The sequence below is a fragment of the Merops nubicus genome, unplaced genomic scaffold, assembly GCF_000691845.1.
Source record: "Merops nubicus isolate BGI_N331 unplaced genomic scaffold, ASM69184v1 scaffold14375, whole genome shotgun sequence".
Lineage (NCBI taxonomy): Eukaryota > Metazoa > Chordata > Aves > Coraciiformes > Meropidae > Merops > Merops nubicus.
The window spans coordinates 6590-32275 of record NW_008610358.1 but is presented as its reverse complement, the minus strand read 5'-3'; the positions used below and the strand labels follow the sequence as shown (position 1 = coordinate 32275).

The window sequence follows — 25686 nt, the reverse complement described above, 5'->3', positions numbered from 1 at the left end:
TGTTGGAAGGGACCTTTCCAGATCATCTAGTTTAGACCCCTGCAAGCAGGCTAGAGGGACATGTGTAACGAGAGCAGGTTGCTCAGAGCCCCCCCAGCCTCACCTGGAATGGTTCCAGGGTTGGGGCAGCGACCACCTCTCTGGGCAGCCTGGGCCAGTGTCCCACCACCCCCAGTGTGAAACATTTCCTCCCTCCCTCTAGTCGAAAGCTCCCTCTTTGATTTTAAATCCCTCACGCCCTGTCACCAGAGGACAGGGGAGTTAGCATGTCCGAGTAGTTTGTGGCACTTTTTATATTCTGTGGTTCCAAAAATAGATCTGCTGAAAGTGCCTGAACTCTCAAGCCATTGTGATTTGAGATCCATATCCTTTGATGCTATGACTTTTTTTTATGGATGCAGAATACAATATATTAGTTTGAATAAAATTGGTTAAAGTAACAAAATATTTGCCTCTCTCCTAATTGTTGCTTTAGAGAAGTTTTTTTTTATTAACGTCGTCCTCTGGTGTTATCTTGCTCATCCTGGTTAATACTTTGCCTCTGGTATTTATATATCTTTTATTTGAAAACATTGTGGACAAGCAGCACATGGTATGTATAGAAAGTTAATAGGAAGATCCTTTGCTCTTTTTTTTCAGTTTCTGTTAATGTCATTGTTTCAATTCTTCCCGTATCTGGGATGGAATATGGCAGTTGTTTTAAGTGAACTGTTCCCTTTAATTTGAGTGGGGAACAAGCACTCACCTTATACTCGTTTGTTTCCTTGTAGGTGTTTTTGTTGATGCTGTAAATTCCATGGGCCAAACTTCTCTCTTCTTCGCTGCATTGCTAGGTCTTGGTAAAATAGTGGATGTGCTGTTGGATTATGGCTCAGCTGCTAATCAGTTAAGTATTTTTTTTTAATTGAAATTAATGTTTTATCTTTAATGATTTTAATCAATGTAATACACAATATTCACTGTATATAAATGAAGAAGTGCTTAAGATGGCTGGTTTGGCTATTTTAGCCAAAGATCTTCAGAGGTAAGCACATGCCTAATTTTCCTCTTTTCATGGTCTGTGTTGTTGTTTGGGAGATGATAAATATTCTGGGTATGCTGCTTTTTTCCCCAGAAGCACAGCTGGTGGAGTGGAGGGGTAGGGTGAAATATTTCTGCTTTAACATTCCTCAGTCGCTGTTACGATGGGAGCACCCCGGTCCATGCAGCTGCCTTCTCAGGAGATCAGTGGATTCTTAGCAAGTTACTGGATGCAGGAGGTGATCTGAGGGTACATGATGAAGGTGGAAAAACTCCTCAGTACTGGGCTATGTCAGCTGGCAAAGAAAGCAGTGCTCAGGTATGTGTGTGTGGCACGTGTTGAATACATGCTAGATGTGCAATCACATCTGCATCTTAAAGTGAAGAAGCATTCCAGGAAGAATTTCTTGGCTTTTACATGTTAGAAAAAACTATTTAACATTATTTTTCAATGTCAGTAGTGGTATTTTGAAGTCCTCATGATTCAGATTATTTAAGGTTTTGCTCATGCACAGGGGTGTGCCTGTCTGTAACTTGGAACCTTTGTGTGTGAGTGTGCAGCAAGGCAAATGACAGGCCCTTGCCTTCAATCCTGGATGTACGTAGCTTGTTTGCATGTGTGTGCAATTCAGGAGTAAACCTGAAGTAGTTTTCAGGTGTATCTCAGTCTGTACATGAAAAGTGTCAACAAATGTGTCATTTTTGCTAGCATGGTGGCAAAATGTGATATCCAGAAGGCTTTATTTAAGGCAGCATTGATTTAAAACTCACAATATTCCTCTTGCCTGTTACTACAGTGCTCCTCTTAAGAAGAACCTTGATATTATAATTTTCAGTTGGTCAACGTCTTCAAAATTAGTCATCTGCTGTTCAAAGTAAACTTTCTCTTACATTTTCATGTAATTGATTTTCTTCAAGATTTTCTGTGTATCCATTTCTTGAAAAGCCTATTGGAATACTGCAAGTAATTTGTTAGTTTTCCTGTACTCGTGATCTTTTCATTTGAAGTGGTTTATCTTGTAGTTCTGAAGCAATTGCTGACATTGCTTTTCCCCTCTCCCTCCTGCAGATGCTGGAGTTCATCCAGCGCTGTACCTTCCACATGCAGGCTGCCATTCAGAACTTTCCCTCTGATCTACTCAGGAGAGTTGACTCATCAAAAGAGCTGGTCTGCAGTCCATCTAGGTTTGGTGGCCTTGTTCAAGGGTAGGAATATATTCTTAAGTACCAAGGAATTGAGCTACAAGGATTTACACTTCCAGATTCTGTTCTCTTAACATTAACATATTCCTTTTTTTTTTTTTTCATGGAGAATATCAGATGTAAAACCAATGTGTGTGTTAGGACTGATGATACTTTTTATTTCTGTTGTGAGAGGTCCATATAGAAACTTGATAGTTGTAAACATCCATATCTTAAGAGGTGCTCTTGAAATCAGCAATATGAAGTACTGGATTTTAATAGTATTAAAGCAGCAGTAACATTAAGTGGGTTGTTTTTTGACCTTTTAAGGTCACTGCAAATCTTTCAGGAGTGTTTCCAGCCATTTCAAGAGCTTTTATGTCAGATACCTGTTAGGAAATATACATACTTGTGAACAAAAAGCAATGCAGAATGCTTGTATATATATTTTTTTTTTAAATTGGCTGTCTTGGTTTAAACAAATACATATCACAGTGGTGTGTCTAAAAAGTTTTAATGAGTTGCACAATAATTTGTAATTTCAGCATCTGTGGGGCCAGTCAAATGCAACATCTGAAATAGGTGGCTCTTGCAGAATTCCTGCACTTCTCTCTCTCTCAGTTTGTATGTTATACAAAGCCTTGGCATATTAGTTACTCATATTGCTTTTGGTTTTGCTACTTAGAAATGCTGAGAGTCCACTGGGTAGATTGCTAAAACGTGAAGCTAACACAGCCAAGAACATTTACAGCTTTGGTTTTGGGAAGGTAAGGTGGTTTGGATAATGGGTTTTCTAATATTAGTACAGTTTGTCAAAGTCACATATTCTTCATGGGAATTGTCCCTCCTGTATTACATTTCATTTTTAGTGCATTTCTACTGAAATGGTGGGAAAAAAACCTGTGGAGAGCACAAATATTCAGGCCTTCAGCCTGTCAGAGGGAGCTGTTCTGGAACAGACAAGAGCAACTCTCCTGCTAAAAGTCACCTGTGGGAACTCTTAAAGGCTGTCTCTGCTTTCTCTGTTTCAGCTTCACTAAGTTAAGCTTTTGCCATAGATACCTTAACATGTAATTTTGATGCTTTGGCTGATGCTCCTGTTGCAGTAATTACACTCACGTTTTCAGGGAGTTTGTGGCAGATGTGATGAATTTTGGGAGCCATTGCACATTCCTTTGGGTTATGCCTGGTGTTGTTTCAGTTTTATCTTGCAGGCATTGGGCATCTAGGGTACTTGGCATCAATCCCAATTATTCAGGAAAAAGATGTGTTTCAGGCAGATGATGAACCAGCATTTTCATACAGTGTTGGACCATACATGATCATGACAAAGTAAGTGGAATCAAAGGGGTTTTAGCCCTTCTTAGTGTGTATCTGCTACTATCAAGCAGCAAGTTGTTGTAGCATCTGCTTTATTTGGATAATGTTGTCTAGTCTATATTCATCCACTGCTTTCTGCTTGCAACGTGTCTTCTGCAGTCCACTGATAAATATCTTCTTTAGATTCCCTTCATATATACATGTCCTTTCCAGCAATATTAATCCAGTTAGGGTTGTTCATGGACAGCAGTGTTCCAGTACTGATTCCTTTTGTGGTGGGAAGCAGGTTGCTGATGTTGCACAGATGACCTTGTTCAGTGTTTAGCCCTTGTAATTGTTGGGTCAGACCTCAGGCCTCTGGGTATGCATGTCTGCAGCCCACTTGCTCAAACCAGTGGTGAAATGAGAGTTGCAAGTGCAGACTGAGCCTTGTCTTTGTTTTCTGTATTGTGTAGCAAGTAGTTGTGCCTCAGAGGCATCCAGAGAACTGACAAATTGATGATTTAATATTCCCAGAGCTCTGGCTTGTGTCGTGATGGGCCAATTGATGATTTAATATTCCCAGAGCTCTTGTGTTGTGATGGGCTGATGGCCCTTAGTGAAAGGAGTTTTAGAGTGTCCTTGTTCTTTACCTTGGGGCTTGGAAGGGTAGCTTCTTTGGACAGCAAACTATGTCCTACATACAGTCTTAGAACAGTATGAGAATTTGTTGTCAGATGGAAAGAGTATATACTATAGCCAGAGATCATAAAAGTGATGTTACCAACAGTAGGAGACAGCACCAGAGCATTTAGAGTTACAGAGTCATTTGTAAGTAACCCTGTAAATGGAAAAATATACTGCAGAAAGCCTCCTATAGAAATTCCTCTTCTTTCTCCTTGCAGCTTAATGTGGGGAAGCAGCAGAGTTACAGTGAAGGAACTCAGCTTTGAGCCCCACCAGAACTGCAGTAAACTGCGCTTAGCTGATCTCCTCATTGCAGAGCAGGAACACAGCAGGTAAGAAAGAATGTGCAGTAGCCACAAGTGCTCCTGGCATTTGGGTTGTCTCCAGTGATGTGGGGGAATGTGATTAACCTCGGGAAGCCTGTTGGGCTGTGGTGGCACTTCCTCCCCAGATGAGGGACACAGGTCAGTCTGTTCTCCCGTCTCTTCCCACTCCCTTTGCTCCCCAGTGGATGATGCAGGAGAAGATGATCCTCTCTTCTCACATGTCTGGATGAAAGCATCACTGCACATGTCTCAGGTGGCTCATTAACAGATTCTCCTAGTTGTGGCAGTAAGCACTGTTCCCTAAATGCCTCCTCATCTATGGTTCTTTCAAATTTTGGGGTATTTCAATTAAAAGATAGAAGCATTCACATTGTCTTGATAAAAACACCTAGAAGACCAGGACTGTCTCTCTTTTAATCTCAGATTTGCCTCACAATTTTTTTCCCTCTCCTTTTGCAGTAAACTCCGTCATCCTCATTTGCTGCAGCTGATGTCAGTTTGTCTGTCTAGTGACTTGGAGAAAACCCGTTTAGTCTATGAAAGGGTTAATTTTGGTTCTCTCTACAGCATCCTTCATGAAAGGGTAATTGGAATATTTGTTTTCAAATAGTAATTATTTGAGAGGGAGAAGTTTGGTAACTGCATCTACCATCTTTACTCCAGGAAGACAAAACCCTCAGTCTGTGTATTCAGGTTTCTGTTTCACCAGAGTCAGATACTCCCTGTAAGCTGGTAAAGTTTGTAGTTGGCAGATGCTTCAGTTAATGTTTCCGTGCAGTTGCACTGACTCTCTTGCTCGGTGCCAGTCTTAAAATGGCTGCTGCTAAATCCAGCTGAGCTTCTAATCTTCTGCATGTGCTCATCTGCTGTAACTGTGGCGAGACCACCTTTTGCCCTTGGATATTTGCATAGCACACTATGTTTCCTGTTGCCTCTACACGAGAGCAGTTTCCCCGTCCCTCAAGCTGCAGAGGGCGGCAGTGCCAGCTGGGTGCCTGTGTGTTTTGCAGCGGGCGGAGTTCCCCGTGCTGCGGCTGCAGACGGTTCTGCAGGTGCTGCTCCAGACCGGCGAGGCGCTGCGCTTCCTGCATGCCCGCGGGCTGCTCCACCGCTCCCTCTCCTCCCACGCCGTCCAGCTGCTGGCGCCGGGGGAGGCAAAGCTCTGCAACTTGGAGTTCGTGGTGGAGAGGTAAAGAACTCCCTCGCTGTTTCTGGGAAAGAGACAAACACGAGTAATGTAAAAGTTAGTCCTGAATTCTGCTGAAGTGCCCCTCGTGATGACCAAGGAATCCTGCCTCTGACTCAAGCAGCAGAATTACAGGAGTAAAGAACTTTAAATCATTACAGCTTAGCTACAGTAACTGAGCCACAGGCCCTACAGCAAGTGTCAGGTGGCCTTAGTTTCTGTAAGTATCTGAAAATAGTAGTAAGAGAAGCAGCTCTTTGCTGGAGTGTCAAAATACAATCATTGAGAAATAATAACTACTCTTCTAGAGTAGAGATGAAATTCCACTTAGAGTCACAAATTCTGCCACTGGATTGGGAATAATTTAAATCTCCTCTTGTTATACTGAACTTGTGCTTATGGAGGCTTACCTCACATGTCTGGAGATTGCACACTTCATTCAACTGGTAGTAATTAAGCACCACCACTTACAAGAAGAGTATTTCCTCTTTGAGAGACACCATTCATTTCATCTGGGTAAATTATTACTTCTTCCTTTTTTTATTTTTTTCCTGTAGTGCAGTCTGATTAGAAAAGAAGTAAATGGCTGCTTAGACTGTAAAGAAAGAGAGTAAAATTGATAATAAACAAAAATTTGCCAATGGTGGTGTCCTGAAAGGAGTAAAGATAGTTCCTAACCTCTTTGCAAACTCAAATTGTTGATAAATCTCAGCAATCTCTTGGTTGTTTCAAATGCAGATGATATAACGAAAACCCCTACAATTAAATGTGGGGAGGAAGTGATCCAGATGCAGTTAGACATTGCAAAATAAGTGTTGGCAGGCTAGGTGGCACCTTCTTGTATTTTGTCCGTGGTCACAGAGCACTGGCTAGACCTAAAATGCCTAGGGGGAAGTTTTCAACTTTCTCTGATTTCCTTTGGAGTATAAATTTATTAAAGGAGGTGTTACTTTCACCACAGAGTCTTTGCTGTAATGTGCCAAAATACATTTATCAGTGTGAAAATACTACCCATTTTTATTTGTAGGTATACTCTGGACCTCTTAGGTAATTAAACCAAAAGCAGATATAACAAACTCAGGTGTTTAATTCCAGAAGAGAGGTCTTCTAGTTGAGTGTGCTGTATGTCCTCATTTACAACCCTTTTTTTTCCATTTTTACAGCAAAGATGGAGGAGAACATAGTGATCTGACACGTATTCCTGTCCCAGTCCAGCTGCATAAGTGGTGCTCTCCTGAAGTAATCCTTGAAAAAGTTGTCACAGTCAAATCAGATATTTATAGCTTCTGCACGGTGGTGCAGGAGGCCTTGACAGGTACAGCCACAGGTTTGGGCTTTTGTCAACCCATAGAATGTTTTCAGTGTAGACTGTCAGCCTGCTGATGCCTGTAATTCCCCTGTGTGACTGGATAAAACCCTCCTGTGATGGCTCACACAGAGTCAACTTGGAAAAGGAACCCTCAGGCAAAACCCCCAAATGACAATAGCAAAGACTACTGGAAACTTTTGTAAAATATAATCAAAACACTTAAAATTGCATAACTAAAGGAGGAGATTAATGGTTGGAATTAGAGAGATTCGATTTTGTGTGTGTGTTTTTTTCCTGCTGTTCATCTTTCTTCTTCATACAAGGATAGCAAAACATTCAGTTCACTCTTTGCTCTGTGCAAGGTGAGCTTGTGCATTGTGATCTGTGATCTATTTGATCACAAAGATAACTTACAGATAATATATTGTTCCTGTTAATACATAACACAGAAGACATTATCTGTACTGACTTTGACTGTTTTGACAGTGAAATGGGATAAACAATTACCTAAAAATTAAACCCTCTATTAGCTAGTTGGTATTGAAGAGTCCAGAGCATGGTTTACTCTGTAGCTGTCCTCTAGAGATTGCTGTTGGCCCCCTTAAAGCATCCAGTGTTGAAATAAGATGGGGAGGAGATGCCAGACTGGACTGGGAACTCGTTTGGTTTTTGGCAGCAGTTGTAAATTAGGCAATGTGCAGGAAATAATGCTTCAATGTCTCTGATTCTGTTCTCTTTTTGTTGAATTTTCATTAACACTGATAGACAGCTTGTGACTTAAAGTCTACATTTGTCTTGCAGAGACCCCTCCCTGGAAAGGCCTTGAAGACTCAGTTATTAAACAGCTCATCATTTCAGGACAACAGCTGGAAGCAGATGCCAGACTCCCTATGCCCTATTATGATATTGTGAAGTTAGGTCTAGAACCTAAACAGAAGAACCGTTCCATAAAACTTCAGGATATTCAGTATATACTGAGAAATGACTTAAAGGTGACTTCCAGGGTTGTGGCCTTTCATGTATTTAAAAGGGGAGAGTTTTGTGTCCACTCAGATTCAAGTTGTTTTGCTTAAATCTCAGTGGGAGGCAGTTGAAAAGTTGAGTTCCCTTTTGAGATCGTGGAGGCAAACCACCTTCAAAGGGAAGGCAGAGACATTGAGCTGTCAAATACAGTTGTGTTTTGTTCTATTTTTTGAATTACAGGACTTAACTAAGTCTCAAACTGGTCATGCTGAAGAAATGTCAAAAGTACAAAGACGTGTTTTTGCAGATGTGAACATCTGTTTGGCATCAGCTTTTAGCCACCAGAAGAGAACACAGGAACTGCAGGGAAAAGAGAGAACTGAGGCTGGTGAGTTCCTTCTGGCAAGGTGTCCTGTGTCCTTCACTTAGCACATTCCTCAGTCCATAGAGGTCTAATATAAGTAAAATGTGGGTGCTTGCAGGTTGCATGACATGGTTTGAAAATAGAAAGCAGTTAGCTTTGGATTCTAGCTACCACCCTAGTTAATAATGTAAGCTCAAGACTGTAAGTCTGGTTAACATTTGGACTTCAGGCGTGCTTTTTCCAGCAGAGGTGTTAAATGCTGCTTCTGTAATCTCTAAAAGGTGTTAGCTCCTAAACTTATGAAAGCAGTGTGCTTGATTATGTTTATTAATGTGTTTGATTAGTTTGTTAATGGCTTATCACTTAAAATTTTCAGACAGCTCTACCACCCCAAGATCCTCTCTTTTTTCTGAGGAGACTAGTGCTTTAGTGAACCAAGAGGCATCCACCAGTCTACAGCCAGTTGCACAAGACAAAAATTATGATGTATCTTCTGAGCTCCAGACAGCCCTCAGTGTCAGTGATGTGGATGACAGCCTCTGTAGCTTTGAAATCAATGAGATCTTTGCCAGTTTTTCAGAACTTGAAGACTTCCTGGAAGAAGGAGCTGGATTAGGTCAGATTCTAAAGGATGAAAAAAGGCAGCAAAAGGAGGAAGATCCTCCTGCATCCCCTGGAGTGCACTGTGAGGAAAAGCCAGTTTGTGAGGAAGGTGACTCTTCAGAGTCAAGTACAGCAGACACCATGGGAGAGGGGGACAGGATGAGTGAGGCCTCTAAGGTCTGCATGCTGGCACAGAGGAATGGAGATGGAGGGAGAAGAATGAGCAGTCTGTCTCGAAGTGATCAGTACCTCAGCAAATGTGTCCTTTATTTAAAGATTTCTCAAAGCATGTTGCAGCAGGCAGCAGCTTCCCTGTGCAGAACCCAGGAGAAGCTGGACAAATCAGAGGCTGCTGAAAAGCAAAAGAGGCTGCTGCAGGAAATCAAAATGAATGCACATTCTAAGCAGATTTTTCAAGAAAGATACTGGAACAGATCTGATGATGCTTCCCAAAATACCAATTACCCTTTTTCTGGAGGTAATATTTTTTTATGGAAGCCTGTAGGTCCACCATCAAGAGACTATATTCCACCACTGATAAGATGCCAGGCACAAGGAGCGTTGGTTGGAGACAGTTTCCAAGCTGTTTCAAAGACAGCAAAAGAAATGGAGGCAATTCAGAATGAAAAGTGGGAGTGCCTTCATGAGATGACTAAGAGTAGAAATGAAAACAACCATCATGATCTCAGCTTCAGTGTGGTGAAAAGCCTGGATGATCAAATGAGCCTAGACTGTGAGGTAAGGTGTTGAGCAGGGTGACTGTGGTGATCACTTCTCTATTCCTTAGCAGGTAAAGACATGAGGTTATGGGTGGTGTCCAAGAAGAGGGTTGAATCTATTTTTTAAAATACATGTATGTACCATATGCATAATAGGTACAGGAATGAAAGTATGAATGCTCAACAGTGCAATGCTATTTCTTATATTATTTCTTCTTTCCTCCCACCCCCCAGCAAAATCCTAGTCCAGTGGCTCAGGAGGGAATGAAGTCCTGTACTAAAATGGAGATGGGGCTGTCAGGGAGAAGGGTGAGTGGAGAAACACTTGTGTTTGCAAACTTCCTTAGGGAGGTCTATGTTGTCATTAGTAAGGACTTCTAGATGACGTTCACTATTAAATATAAGTAGTTGAAATGCTTAGCTCAAAGAGAAGGAGAGAAATTCATGTATATATCTGCTGTAGGAATAATTTGAGTCATTTAAGTCCACTCATTCCCCTGGGATCTACGTGTTACGATCATCTGCCTGTGTACCTATGAAATCTATTATAAATCCAGGGTAGAGGTGTTCCTAGGATAAGACCTGGAGTGGTCCTTTCTTACGAGCAGTGCTACTAAACTATAACCTAGGGAATAAAGTTTGTACAGTCCAGATCTTACTGTATCTGTTAGACAGCTCAGATAGTAATTACCAGCATGCCCAATGTGTGCTGAATCATGGCTTGTTGGACTCGTTTCAGCATTCACTCCCACAAGTATCTGTAAGGTGCAAAAAAAAGCTGGACTTGCAGTGTCAAGGAGGAGGTGATTCACACTCTGCAGCAAGTGAAAGTGAAGAAGAGAGGTGGTGAGTTTTGATAGTATTCACAGAAGCATTAATTCTAGCAAATTCCTCTTCATACAGCCACTGTCAAAAGTCCATGTCCAAGTTGGAGGATGGCATGAAATGTTTGGGGTTTTTTCCAGTAAGCCAAAACCCATCTGTCCAGCTGGGACCCTGCTGTGAGTTGTCAGCTGCAGAGCTGGCAGGGCAACTGCTGGAACAGGGCAGTTACTTAAAGACTGGTGTTCAAACAGATTCCAGATGCCTCTCTGATGGAGGTCAGTGGTCCGAAATGGTAACAGTGCCTAAGGAGAGCAACCTAATATGTTACTGGTAAAGGTGCTTCTCCTCTGTCTGCACAGCCTCATACAGTTCTCAGTAGAAATACTTTGGCTTTCATAGGTATAGGACTAGGACTGATGTTGGGGGCTGTGGGAGCAGAACAATCTTGATAACCCAGTGACAACAGAGTGTACATCACTTTGTTGTACTTGCTGTGCTTCTTAATGTCATCTCTTTGTATTTCTAAGTGTGGGTGGAAAGTGGATGCTAAAAGTACCTGGCAAAACTTTTGCAAATTCACCTATCTTATTAGTTGGAAAGACAGGGACAGACACCTCCTCCAACGTTTGGGTCAAATCAGTCAGGAAAACCATGGCAGCTATTAAGCTGATTCATGATCTGGTTGGATCAGTAAGACCCGTTGGTAAAGGACATACTTGGCAAGAACATAAACAGGCCAGATGCTGAGGTGGTGAGGTGGTCAAGTGAATGAACTCTGGGAGGGCATTGGGCTGGTGGTAAGATGGTTGTTATCCAAGTCTGAAGTTCTGCTTGTCTTCAGTTGTCCACTGATCACCTTACTGACCTGAGCAGAACACATCCACACAGCATTCCTTGTCTGTTAGTGTTTATGTAGAAATATCATCTGAAGGCAGTTGACAGCTTTTGAAATCTAGATTTTAATGCACAGTTTGTCTGGTTAATCTGTAATAGACCTAAATAACTGTGCTTTCTAAGCTTCCACCAGCTCAATCTGCTGCTTCTGCTGGGTTCTTAGAACATGTGTGCTCTCAGCCTTTTCAGTTAACACTGAACCAACTTTGAGGCCTTTACTGACTGGGGAATACTTAGAACACTTGTGTAGTGACAGAGTTTGGTGCATTTCAAAACAATTTATTACAGGTGCTATGCAAAATCAAGATCTGAAATTTATGGTACAAAAAGAAGTGAGAAGAGAAGGATGATGCAATCAGAATGGAGGAGTAAGTAAATCGGTGTTATCTTGGCATTAATGTTAGCAAGTGTTACTGCAGTGCAGTGCATTAGAACTTAACACATTTTCTTACTTAAGAAAAGTCTGTGTGCCTTAATTGCTGAAGCTCCGTTAGACTGTTCTTGGATGAAAACCAAGTGAGTGGGATCTTGTGTCTTGCACATTCAGGGCATAAAATAATCACAAGCACATTAAGATGCTTTGATTATAAAGCTGAAGGATTCTAGCCCTGCTGTGGAGGGTGTAGGGGACAGCGTGTGTGTGCAAAGCTGGGGTAGCAGTGACCAGTGGGTGGCAGTACAGGCGTGAGGAACAGAGATAGAAACTAACAGAAACGGTTCATGTGAAGACTTGTCCCTGTCAATTTACGCAGGTTTTAAGCTTTCCTTAAAACAGAAGGAAGTGTTTAGCACTCTTCATCATAAAGGATTTTCCGGGTTATAAATTCAGCATTTCCAAGCCTGCACACAGTGAAACGCAGGGAATGCTTTGAAGGTCTGGATTCTATTGTGTGAATGGATGATTTTGTTCTTTTTGTGTAGCTGAAGTGAAGCAAATGGCCAGAAGAGTGGCCTCAGGACAACTAGAGCTCAGCTCTCCATATTCAGCCACTGAATGTACATCTGAAAGTGAAGCAGAGAGTATGAAGGAAGCCTTTCCACATGTCACTGATAGAGTCCAGAGAAGTCAAACCCGACAACAATATAGGTGGCAGGCAGGGGGTAATGTTGAGCCTTGGGAGCTGGGCAGTGAGGATAGATCTGAATCTGAGGAGAGTGATCTGGAATATGCATTCAGAAGTTCTGGAGGTAAGGCTGAAAAACAGAAAATAATTTATTCTTTTTTTGCCTCTCTCAGTTGCCCAGCAGATTTCAGCTGCTGTGATTTTGTAACAATAATTGTCCATTTTACCTTCCAGAGTCTTGCCCCCAGAGCAGGTCAGTCACTCAGTCATTGCTGAACATAGAATAGACTCGTCATAAAGATGAGTATTTCAGCTAGGTGGAGGTCGTGTCTGGTGAGCTTGGAGTCCTTTTGTCACCATTGATTACCATGTATCAGCATGGGAGACCCAGAGCTTTCCAGTCCCTGAGTATGCTTTCACACTTCATTTCATTCAGTGGACCACAGAGATGCTTTTTCTGTAGCAGTGTAGTGAGTAGTGCTTTTGTAATAGCTATGGGAAAAGTGACAAGGAAAGTGTCACATGCCTTGATTAATGATGTGAGCATTTAAATGTCACTATTTCTCTGTGTTCCTGACAGACAATGTAGTTTTACTGTCTGCTCTCATTGATATTCCATCAGTGGTTCAGATCACTCACTTCATATTATTTTTTGCCTAATAATTTTATTCCATTCTGACATCCTAGAGAGAAGTTGCCAGTCACCATCACAAGATGAACAAACAGAGTATGGAATAACTGTTCATAAGACTTCAGTCCTTCCTCAGCAAGCTGAGAATCTGTCTAGAGTATGTATAGTAAGCCAAGAGATCTAGTTGCTGCTAGTTATCTGTAAAACAGTTTAGCCTGGTCTCTCTGTTGGACACTGAACTACCAGGGCAGCTGAACTCTTCAGTTGTGATCTAACAATCCCCTTTCCTTCTCCCCCTTTTTGTTTTGTTTGTTGTCTATAAACCATCAAGGTAATGCAGGAGATAGGTAGGTTGAAACTCAGAGTGATCAAATGAAATATTTAAATTCAAAGCAGTTTTGTTTAATATTATTGTCTAAAATGTATACTCTTTAGTAGTGCAGGAAGCATCTCAAATGATGATGCCTTTCACAGGGGTATGCAAGGGAATTACATTGTTCCCTTAAGTCATCTCCTGATCTGTCTGAAGAATTCTTGACTCCTGATTATTTCCTTCTTCCTGCCACTCAGGGAAGTTCAGAACTAGAGGTAAAAGTAACTGAAAAGAAAGGAGTGAAACTTGTGTCAAAAACTTTGGACGGAGGATACACAACAGGTGGTTTGATTATGCTCCCCTTTGATTTGAAGAAAAGATGTGAAAAATAGAAAACACACCCCCCTAACAAACAAACAAAACCAAATCCAACCCCAAAAAAACAACACCAAAACAAAACCCCAAACAGCTAAAACTCTGCAAACACCCACACTCCAAACACACCAGGGATATGTTTTCATGACTTGTTTTCTAAGCAATTACATAATCTGTGGTTGAGACAAGTTTTAGGCAGTTGATAATCTCAGCCTTTCCTTCACAGCTCTGTGAATTACAGTATTCAGTAGTCTTAAAAAAACCTTCATTCATTTATTGAAGATTTGAAACTGTTGTATGGACTGTTCAATCCAAACCATGCTGTTTGCTGATAAGCTCTTTAAAAGTTTGTCTCTCCATTCTGATTGTTGTGAACATCATCCTGGGAGAGTTGTCCTGCCTTTCACAGCTTGCCTTTTTTCCTCCCCATCAGACCTCAAACACTGGGGGCAAATTAGAAGATGCTTCTGAAGTTTTTTTACAGAAACAATTACCTGAAGATGCAGGATCAGATACTCAGGCTTCAGGTAAACGTGCTTTTTCTTTTGAAGGTACTTTTGAGTCATGGTGACAGAGACTTCTTGAGCTGATATTTTTGTCAGCAGTACTCTTGTCAGAAAGCTGGAGCTTGATTCTTCAGGGTCTTTTGGCCTTTATACCTCATTATTTTAGTGAGAGTTCAGAATACTCAGATTTTTGGAAGATAAACTTGGGTATTGCAGTCACTGAAATGTTGTTGAGTTTGCTGTGAAACAAAACAAAAGGAAACAAAACAAAACTGGCTTGCAACCTTTTTTGTTTTTACCCTAGGGCTAAGTTTAATCTTTTTATGCAACTTGCTTTGGTGCTGGAAACTGAATTAGGGTTGCATTTACACATTAATATTCTTACAGCTAGAAGGATCTTGAGCTTAAAAAGCATAAGAGCTGATATTGTTTGTGTGCAGAGTAATGGAAGGATCATCCTTGCTTCTCTAGTCTGTTGCCTCTTGGCTCAGGTTTGTAAATGTTGCAGTATTCCCCAGTGCTTCAGTGGTTGACTGTCTGGCAGCTGTGGTACGTGTATGAAAATACATCTTTAAAACACATTTGTCTCTTGACAACAACAAAGGTCACAAGAACTAAAATATTTATAATAAAGTTGCTGTTTCCTGTTCAGTAAGTTGTCACTTTCTGTTGTACTTGCAAAACCCAATAATGGGGAACATTTGTTGTTTGTATTCAGGAGGAAGAGGAGTGTCCTGCAGCAGCACGGTGCAGAACTCTGGCAGTAACACACTAGGAGTGAAGCAGCTCAGCCATTTGCCTGTGGCCAGGTAGATAGAGTTATGGTCTTCGTTACTTCAAGCATAAATTAGGTTATAAAGTGTGCTCTCTTTATTAGTTCTGCTTCTATATCTAATATTCAAATAAGATGCCAGTGGTGTTTTTTAATGATAATCTACATATCATAGCTCCCTGCCAAGAAAATACTAATAGGGCTTTCACAAGTCTCATGGGGTTTTGTTTTTTACAGTGTTCAGTTGTTTTTTTTTTTTAATGTATTACAATACTTTTTACATTGATAAAGTACAGTCTTAAACAGAGCAAGGATAATTCAAATTAAAGCTTCAGTCATCTGTTTTAATTTTGTTGTGCTTTGGTTTTGGAGCTGAAGTGGCATGAAGATCATGCCTTTTCCCCTCTTGTGGGAATGGTCCCATGCAAGTACACTGACTGATTCTTGCCTGCAGATAACATTAGCCCATGCTTGGAGACTTGCAGTCTCATCTGTCAAACACGAGGTGTTTATATCCAGTATTTTTGTAAATTTTCTCCTAGCACTCTCCATCTTCAGAGGTTTTAAGCAAAAAGTTTTTTATGAGCTGCAGTCTACCTCTGAGAGAAGGTAGTCCTTCAAACTTTCTGAGAGAGGAAACTAAATACATTTTCATAACTCTGAGAGGATCTGAGTAGAACCTTTCTTCTTTCATTCCAGTGTTAAAGCAGCACAAACAGTGACACTGTGGGAGCCACAGGAAGAACACAAAGAAGATGTGTAAGAGCCACAGACCATTTTATACCAAAACTTCAGCAGCTGGTCGTTATCATTGTAAAAGTTTTGTGTTGATGTAAAAGAGGAAGATGAGACAGACCAGAGCTGAGAGAGAGAAAACTATCTGAAGATTGAAAGAATATTTTCTTGTGTTAACTTAGGAGATTGGTATGAAAAAAAAAAGCCATCACATACAGTTGTCCTTAGTTTGAAATATTTATTGTATTCATAAGTTATTAACATAGTGTTAATCCAGGTATGCTTCTTCACATCAAAGTGTTAGGATTCCTTTTTTCTTCTGCCCATATTATACAGAAAAAATAAAACTACTTTGGAGAGCAAAAGGTTCATATGTAGCTAAATAAAAAATAAGTAATGATTGAGATTTTCAGGAAGAACTTGCAGAATGGCTTTGTGGCTTTACTAGTAGAGTTAGTTTTTACAGATAATGGAGATTTGCACAGAAATTACTGGTTTGTTAACAGACATCTGGTCATTTCATGATCTTCTGAGGACAATGTAATCCAGGGTGTGTCTACAGAAGATGTTGCTTTGCTTAATATTGTCACAGTCCTGCAGCCACTTTAGGAATTGTTCTAACTTGAGTGTTGTCATTGCCTGTGCAGATCTTCAATCCAAGTGATTATTTTAAAGGCTGCTAACACCTACATTTAGTTTTAATTAATGGATCCTTCATTTTTATTAAACCTTGAGGTCTTCCCTTGGCTTTGGAGAGATTTTCTACCTAGTTGCTCACATTTGAAGTTCTTAGTCTTTGTGGAGGCAGTTTCGTGAGCTTGCTTTTATAGGAGGATTATTCAAATTAAGAAACCCTGTACAGGCAGAGAAAGCAAATAATTAACTTTTTCTGTCTCTGCAATATTATTGAAGGTGGTGATCTTTAGCCTTCCAAGAATTCTATGTCAAATTTTCAGAGGGAATGTTTCTTCCTTCTGGAAAACTGTGTAAGGCTAAACAGAATTAAAATGCAAAGAACTTGAAAATAGCAGAATTTAGTGATTAGCAGGTGTAAGTGGCTATTCTAACTGTCAGAACATCTTTCACTACTTCAGATCAGTGACAGATATTCAGGATTTGTCCAGTATCCCCTGTGAGCAAGAGCACTGCTGCAGGGACGTGGGCTGTAAAACCCCCCGCGTCAGCCGCGCCCCGGCCAGCGTCAGCACCCCGCTCAGCACAGGTAGCTGCAGGGAGCAGAGGGGAGGGCAGGGGATGACTTTGCCTTTCTGCCAAGACCTGCTAATGTAAAATTCATTGATGTGAGTCGTTGAAACTCCGTTCACGTAGTACCAGTGGAGAAACATCAGGCTTGGATTAAGAAACTGCAAGAAATGCTGAACCTGTTTGAGATCCCATTGGCTTGGTCTGAATAATTACAACGTTGTAGTTACAGCCTGTTTGCTTCAAAAGAAATCTCTAACATAGACCTCAAGGACAATTTATGAGGACACAGCTGAAAAAGCCACTGTCTGAAAGATAATTACTTGGTAATTAATGGTAGCCTTCATAAATCAGAAATTGTTTCAGACATTTAAAAGTGGAAGTGGTACATGTAGACTTTAACGTTTTAAAGGCAGATCATGTAATAAGCACTTAGTGTATTTTGAGTGTTGGTAAAGCAATCTCAATGTTTGCTGAACTCAAGTGCTGTTTAAGTTCAATGAGTTCTCATTTGCTTTGTACTTGCAATGCTTTGGTGTAATGCAGTAGCTGAAATTTCTCAGTTGGCAGAGTTTTGCATAAAGTCTGAGGTGGAACTCCTAGGAAAGCAGGTTGGACTTCCATTTAGAGATCATCTATGGACAATAATTTCTTAGAGTTTCCTGTGTAGGTGCCTGTTCATACAAAAAAAAAAAAAACCTTTTTCTGCTTCTGTTGAGGTGTGACCGGGATTAAAAAACAAACAAACAAAAAATGTCCAGCTTTACTATCATATTTTTTTCCTTTTTTTAAATCCACAAGAAAAAATTCCAATAGCCTTTGAGAGATACAAACACTACCACGAAGTAGCTTCAGATTGTTCCTTCTGTGCTTCTCAAGAGACCTCCTCCACAGTGTCCAGGACATTCATTACAGCCTACGAAGGGGGAGGGAGCACTGAAATTCCTGCAGTTGTTCCAGGAGATTGCTCATCTGAACTGAATGAGCCTGTAAGTCTAGAAAATTTACCTTATCCCAGCCATTGCTTAAAATATTTTAAAAATACTTTTCCTTAAAATAAATGCAAGATGAGAAACACAGAAATACTTGCAGGTCTTTGAGAGTATTTCACAATCCCAGATCTGTTGACACAATGACATGTCCTGATTGATCTCAAAGCAGTCAGTATATGCCACTGGTTAAACAAAGGGTTGGCTTCTCCTTGCACCTAATTGTGTGTAAATGTTGACTACCATCAAAGTGTCCTTGCCTGCCATCCATCCCTTCCCTGGCTGTAAAAAAACCTATCATTTCCCAGCACTGGAGCCAATAATCTTGGAACACCAGACTGGTAAGCATCTGCAAAATGGTTGGGCAGAAGAGGAATGTTTTGGCTGGGAGAAGGGGGGGGTCGATCAGTTGGTCTTCTGGTGAGGCTTATCTGCACCACTCTCAGTTCACAAGTGATTTGTGACCTACAGGGGTTTGAGTCTGTGGAAGTGGGAAATAAACGTCAAGGAAGATAAATCCATGTGCATGTGTGTTCAAGTATGTAAGTGTTCATGTGAAACTGAAGAATTCTCAAAATTTAGTGGACGAATGTAAATGAGTCCACCAATGATTCTTTGAGGAAGAAAACAAAGGTGAAAGCTTCCATCTAGTAGATGGGAAGCAAGTAAATGTTCAGAAAGCCCTTGTATTAGGGGATTAGGTTTGTCCTTTTTATGCACAGACCTGGCATAATGTTATCAACTTTGTTGTATCAAAAAGTCCTCTGTCTTGGAGTTGACTGTTTCCAAGGTCACTGTAGTGATTTCCAGTAATCTTTTTTTGGACCTAAAGGTGTTCAGAGTCACAGCATTATCTTAACTGCCTTTTCAAGCAGTTAAACATAAGGTAGTTGTCTTTATGCCTTTCTTACTTTTACTCATTGATGGGGTGGTCGTTTAAAGATTAAATTGGAGTTTGTTCAGCCAGAACAGTAACATTGTCATCAGGTTAGGTCTGTGTCTTTCTTTTTGTGTAGCAGACAGTTGGAATTAATTAAGCCCATGAACAGTGGAGTGCTGCCTGAACTGGCTCTGTGGCAATACTTGATTGGGTCACTCTCTTGTCTAAAATCTTATTCTAGGATTAAGTGCATGAATCACCTGTTCTGTTTGGAGGACATTGGGGAACTTGCCTGTGGTTACAAATTCTTGGGTTTTGGGGGTTCTTTTGGTGAGTAGGTGTCTCTGGCTTTAAAAAAGATTTAATAAAGGGGAACTTAAGAGAAGTTGGAACTGGCCTTTTAGTGAATTCCCATCCATCTCTCCATAGAGAGTGTTGAAATAGATAGGGATTGTGTAGCTGTGTAGTATTTTATGGCCAGCAAAAGATGAGTGCACAGCAGCCTGAGCAAGGTTTTTGACACATGGCTTACCTGCGTGCTGCCTCTGTTTTCATACTCTGAACTGATTGAAGAGCTTATTTTAAAATTTAATAGTCAGCTACAGCTTTAATTAAGACCTTACCTCATTTTGGATTTAGTATGTTGAAAGGAAGGATTGAAGAGCATTTACCATCTTGTGTTTCATTCTGTATGGTTTTACACAGCATGGGTTGCCAGCAGTTGCTTCAACCTTGAGGAGCACCAGGAAGACATGTGGTAAGTCTCAACTTAGCCCCAGCCCAAACATAATGATCAGTAATCAAAGACATCTGAAAATAAATTGTAAGAGTTTTACTTCCTCTGCTCTTCTCCTTTTTATTTTTTTCCTCCTGGGCATCTCTTTTTATAGGGATAAATGGCTTTGCACACAACTGTGTATTGCTAGGGGTAATTAGGTTATGGATTTCTTGTTTGCACCTGCAGACTAAGAGCTCTGACCTCTAATCAACCTCTGTGTGAAGTGTAAATATTACTGGCCTAAAATTTGCCCTACAGGATTGAGAACTGAGTGTGCAAGTCTGGCTCAAATAGTTTTTCCATTATGAAATTATTTAAGGATATTTGATAAGATATGAATGAGCCTGGCTCATGCAGGTTGATAAAAGAAATATGTCAGCCAGATGCTGTCATAATGTAAGCCTGCATCACAGTTATTAAGGATTAATCACTGCTAATTAACTAGAGGTTGGTGGGTTTTTTTCTATCCCAGCATTCCCACAGGCATCTGACAACTTCATTGATGAGCTGCCTCCACCAATCCCAGAGCTGCTGGATGAAATTGGTAAGAGGCACTTCACCCAGAATGGTCTGAGCCTTGCCAGCTGTGTTCAGTCAGGATTGCTCCCAAATCATTCACCATTAAAATACACAAGAGCTTCCAAATTAGTTGCAGTCAGGTCAATGATTAGGAAGTTAGGCATCAACAGCCTAAATAACTGGCAGTTAGTCCTTGAAGTTTCTGCATTTCATGTAATGGTTAGTTGCTGCTGCTGACAGCAGCTGGACTATTGAGTGCAGATGGAATTTAACACTGGGATGAATTTTGCATAGATTGAATGTTTCCAAGGTGTCCTGGAGCAATGTGTGGTCTCTGTTAAAACAAACTTAAACCAGACAGCTACACCCCTCAGGTATTTTTGCATAGCTTTGTCTCAGTGATTTATGTTTCTTTGTGTGGTCACTTACATCTTCAGACAGAACATGGAGTAAAAACTCTGCATTGTTTTTACTGGTGTGTGTCACAGAGGAATTTGCTTTGGTTATTCATCTATAAGCTCTTCCTAAACTAACACCAGAGATTGGGATAATGAAATGTGTGTAGGTCCTGTGCTCTTCCAGCAAGGAGGCACAGACAGAGTCTAATCTTTTTACTTCCTCCTTTATCAAAGAAGGACCTGTGGAGACTGATCCAGTGAATAAATGATGGTTGGAGACAATTCGTAGGATTAACATAGGAAGTAATTATAGATTATTAAAGGTTTTCATCCAGATTTGGATGGATAAGGTAATATGGTACTTTAGATTGTATAGGGTCGATTTAGAAAGAGTATCTAGATCAATAAAGAAATACTCTGTTTTTACCAGAATATATAAAGCAGCAAGATTCCATTGCTCAAGACTTTAAAGAGGAGGGATTGCACGGCTGTGGAGAGCAAGTAAATGGTTAGTTAATAATAGTCTTAACAGAGAGATTATAAATAGAAAATTACTTTTGCATTGCTGCAGAATTACTCTGAAAGCTTGTCACTGTACGTTCAGCTGTATGAGAAACTTCAGGGTTTAGCTTTTCTTGGTATTGAAACTTGAGAGGATTCTTCCTTTCTTGGTAAGGCTGTATGCAGTGTTCTCACAGAGAGAACCCCCTGCACCTGCCTTTGCACTTTCTGTTGTGTGTTCATTCTCTAAGGTCTGTGGCAGTATAGCATGGAAGGATTGCAGGCCTCAACTATCAGAATGAATCTTCTACTTCTCTTATGCCACTGTAACGTTTGCTGTGTTCAAACACAACTGAGAAAACCCACAAAAGTGCACATGGTGGGCAGCTGGTGTGAAACAGAGCTGAAGGCTCCATCCCGGGAGGGTGGTTGTGTTGAGAAAATGGCCAGTGCACACTAAGTGCCTGTGTTTCTTGTTCACCACAGTGAAATAGTGCCTCTGATCTCACAGTGTAAGAGAACAGCATCCGCTGGGGTGATGATATTTCCTGTTCTGCTGCAGAGATACCAAAGATAGCAGTAGTGAATCTCTGCTTCTGAAACTGCAAATAGTAATAAGTGGGAATGATTTTTAGATGTACAGCAAGTAATGTCAGAGGAGCAAAAAACCTAAACCTTTATAGGCTCTGCATTTTTTTCCAATGAGTCAGAATCTGAAGAGTGGTTTAAAAAAAAGAAAAAGGCAGAGCATAAGTTATTCTGTAAAAAGCTAAACAGCATAGTCACTTGAGAAGGATGCTGGCACTTGTTTGTGTTATCCTACAGCTTTGTTAGATCTTTTCCCAGCGGACAGAAGCTACTGTGACTTTATTCACAGGAGTATCTTGTTTTTAGGTGATGAGGAATGCAGCAGCCTGTAGTGCTTGCTGTTCAATCACGGTGGTTTTGTTGTATTTGCATAAAGTACAGCTATTTCAGACTCCATTTTTGTGACAGCCTACTGCTTCCTGCTTATCATAGCTTAGCAGAAGGTGGCTGAATATATTCACATGCTGTAGGGAACAGAACTCACTGAGATAAGTCCTGGGAGGGGGGTATGGCTGGATTTTGCTAAGTAGGGTAACAAAGCTAACATCCACAGGTTCTCTTTTGATTTTTCTCCCGTATCTGGGATTGTAAGGGGAAAGATTAAAGATTAATTTCCACATGCATCTTTCATTTTAGCATGAAGCAAAACGTTCAGTCCTGTGAATCTGAAAATGAGTTACAGTAAAATATTGATCTAAGTCTTGCTACTGGCCACCTTTGACTGTAGATAATGTGAATTTGCTTAACTGGGAGAAAATCAGATGAGTGAGGAAAGGGTAACTGAGAAGTGGACAGCTGGAAGTTTCCCAAGTGCAGTAAATAAAATCACATTTTCATTTCTTTATCATCTTCCTCTGTAGCTTTGATATTAAAATCTTTCTGTTTATGTGAATAGTTCTGGATCAAATGAAAATGGAAGACAGAGAGTCAAAAACAGAATCTCAGAGAAATGAGAAGAGAAATCATAGTTTATGGATTGAGTCATTTAATCTAGCAGAGGAAACAGAAAGGTATGATAAAAGGGCAATAAGGCATGTTTGGTTTTGAGTTACAAAGATTTAGAATAATGATTCCTATATATGTTACCAGATTCAGTGCTTAAAATAAGCCAACTTTTTAAAGAACTTTTGATAATTATGACTGTTCTCTTTTTAAATGTGTAGTATTACATTTTACAGCATCTGTTTTAATCTTTTATTCAACAGGGCTCACTCTACTCTTGATGATGTTTTAGACAGGATGCTCCATGCAGTTCCTGGAGACGAGATCCAAGAACAACCTCAGGGACACACTCTTGGGTTAGCTGATAATTGTTGCTTTGTCCATAAATTCATTTTGTTTATGTTTTGTGTACAGACCTATGCAGGATTTTTCAGAGAATGGGCTGTCACTCCTTAGAGAGTAATGTGTCAGGAAACTTGCCTGGAGACATCCATCTGAGCTCTCCATACTTAATTCAGAGGGAAAAAAATGTTTTGTTAATATGATTTCCTGTAGGTGGAAAGCAAATAGTGGGCTTGGAAGGCAGAGCATAGTTTTCACAGAAATCAGAGATAATTGAACAGAATGGTGGGGTTTTGAGATAGAGAAGAATGTACTTTGAGAGAACAGAATAATGAAAGATTTTTGGAAAAGACTTTAAAGAAGAGTTTGGGAAGATGGTTATACTGTCATGGCAATGACAAAAGTCACATATATGTATATATCACTTTAAGGAAAATATTCATAGACCAAGTTACTTTTTTTCTCTTAGAACTGAAGATCAGAGCCTACTAACTGAACAACTCCACAGTAAATGCCAGTGAGTAGTCGTAAGTCATTCCTAACATAGATCTTATTAAGGAACACAAGATATTCCTGTGTTTGGCATCAGGATTATTTTAATTGAACACAGAAGGCAAATGTCATGATAACCAGGAGGGTGTTGCTGACAGGGCAGACCCACATTCCTGTAAACGGCTCAATCCAAACCCCATTCACACTTGTAGTTAGACTCCTTTCCTTTGTGCTGTTGTGTATGGAATCGTTTGAGTCCCTGTGTAGTCTTGGAGGGGAGAGGCCAGTTGTCTGGGGGCTGGAGCAGGCAGATGTCCATTATAGGTAAGGGTGAAAACAAAAAGGCATCTGGTAACTCCAGAGGCTTCTGATTGAGTGCTCTGTATTCATCCTCTCTAAAAGAAAACACAAAAGATTGTGTCGGTACACAAAACTCTGTCATTCAAGGGCTGCAGGTCTGCAAGATGCAGAAGAAGGTGGAAGGAAGAAGGGAGTGGAGGAAGGAGGAGCCAGGGCCGGAGGCAGAGCGCCGGAGAGCTGTGCAGGGAGCTCAGCAGGTCCTCTTCGACTGCAGAGCCACGGGATGCATGCTGGGCAGTATCACATTGGTGACAGCACTGAATTTGTCAAGCTTCCACAGGCTGGGGCTTTTCTACTTCTCTTGATTTCCCCCATCTGGGTGCTGTTTCTACCCTGTGCTTTTAAAGGAGAGCAAGCTGCTGCAGACTTAAACTCTGCAGAGACACTTGAAAATTTTCTGATTTGGGGGACAGTTAAGCCTGAAGGCATCATGGAGCATTGGCTGGAGTTGCAGAGTGTCTGTCACAGTGAGAGTGTGGTTTCCTCCACTAACTGGGAGGCACTGGCAGGCAGCTGGTAGTTCAGTGTCCTGGTGTGTGCTCAGCCTCTCTGACTTAGGCACCTACATACGCCGTGAGGACTCTGAGTACTACTGGTATGGTTTGGTCTGTACCTGGGATGTCTGTGCTGCTGCTGTCTAGTCCCTTAAACATCTGTTTCAGGCTCATCTCCCCTGGCTTTCCTTTAATAGAAATGAGAAGTAAGGAGGAAGACACAAGATAAAATAAATGTTTGTTCTGTGAGTCCAAATCTCCATTAGGAGCTCTCAAAGCTGACTGGTATTGTACAGCTAAAGTAACAGGTTCCCATTTTCAGCATTTCTCAAAGATGTTTCTGGTTACAGGCAGAGGGCTGACATACTTGCATTAAGTTAATGGGCATTTAGTGCCAAGCAAAAAATGGGACAGAACTGGTGTTTTGTCTGGAAAGAAAAAGGTGGTAGCCCTTCATTTTCAGAGAGAATGATTTTTTCAGTGTGTAGCCCAGAGTGACCTAAAGGAGACTGATGTTCAGTGTTGTGGGCATTTCACACTGGTACAGCACACAGCTCTTTGGCTGCCAGTTAGGCACCCAAAGGTTGAAATGTCTCAAGTCACCAGTTACTTTTTGAAATCTCGATGGTAATTTTTAAACGTAGAGATCTGGAGGTAGCATCATTTTGCTTGTTATTTGCAGAGCGTGAGCCTGTGTGACCCTATTTTCTGTCAGAATTCTGGAAGAACTAAACTGGTAGGGACTGGCCTTCAGGTTTTGAAGACAGCCTGATTTCTGATCACAAAGAGGGTTCTGTGTGGGAACCCACAGCAACAGAGTTGGGGCTGGTTTCTGAGCACAAGTGCAGCTTGGTGCTCCTAGCAGAGGGATCTGCAGCATGCTGCCCTGTGCTGATGAAGCCAGAGCTTTCTCTGGGCAGTGCTGTGTGGCTGTGTGTGACCTCCTTGGTTCTGAGCTGCATTTCCATGGCTTTTTAGGCACACGTCCTGAGGATCAGAAACCCCACTTCCAGAGCCTGCTGTCTGCATCTTCACCCTTCAGGTGAGCTCTCTGGGGTGACACTGCTGCTGGTAGAAACTGCAGCCTCTGGCTGCATGAGACAGCTTCTTGATTTCCACACTGAGGAGGTGGAAGGGGCACTATGAGATCCCATTCCCTTCAGCTTGTAGCTTGATATAAGAAAAAACCAACCATGTCACTTTTTTTTTCTTACAGGATAATAGTTTTGGACCAGAGCTCTCCTGAATGATTAAAATGGACAGTGGCTAAGTTCTAATGTATCACCTGCTTCCTGCTTCTTTTGGGTGTACAGCCTGTGAACTGCCAGCCTTTTGGCCACAGAAACAAGTGTAAAGCTCTGACTTCCTTCAGCTGCAGCAGCAAGAGCAGAGAATCTAATGCTGTGCTGTGCCGCAATACAGTTTGT

The 25686-nt window shown here is 41.0% G+C and overlaps 1 protein-coding gene across 1 annotated transcript; it reads left to right on the top strand.

Annotated features, from left to right (window-relative positions):
• Nucleotides 1-770: 770 nt before the first annotated feature.
• On the top strand, nt 771-24285 carry TEX14 (testis expressed 14; the record flags this gene model as incomplete). Its single annotated transcript, XM_008940893.1, has 28 exons — nt 771-885; nt 1174-1339; nt 2090-2226; nt 2888-2969; nt 3404-3534; nt 4407-4520; nt 4974-5097; nt 5525-5703; nt 6864-7015; nt 7811-8001; nt 8213-8364; nt 8717-9682; nt 10394-10504; nt 11666-11745; nt 12299-12565; nt 13129-13229; nt 13547-13660; nt 14194-14287; nt 14985-15075; nt 15738-15797; nt 16868-16995; nt 17778-17965; nt 19551-19602; nt 20096-20167; nt 20971-21048; nt 22525-22639; nt 22835-22927; nt 23853-24285. Coding segments are annotated over 28 exons (4586 nt in total), but the record flags the coding sequence as incomplete, so codon positions are not given.
• Between the last annotated feature and the right edge of the window lie 1401 nt (nt 24286-25686).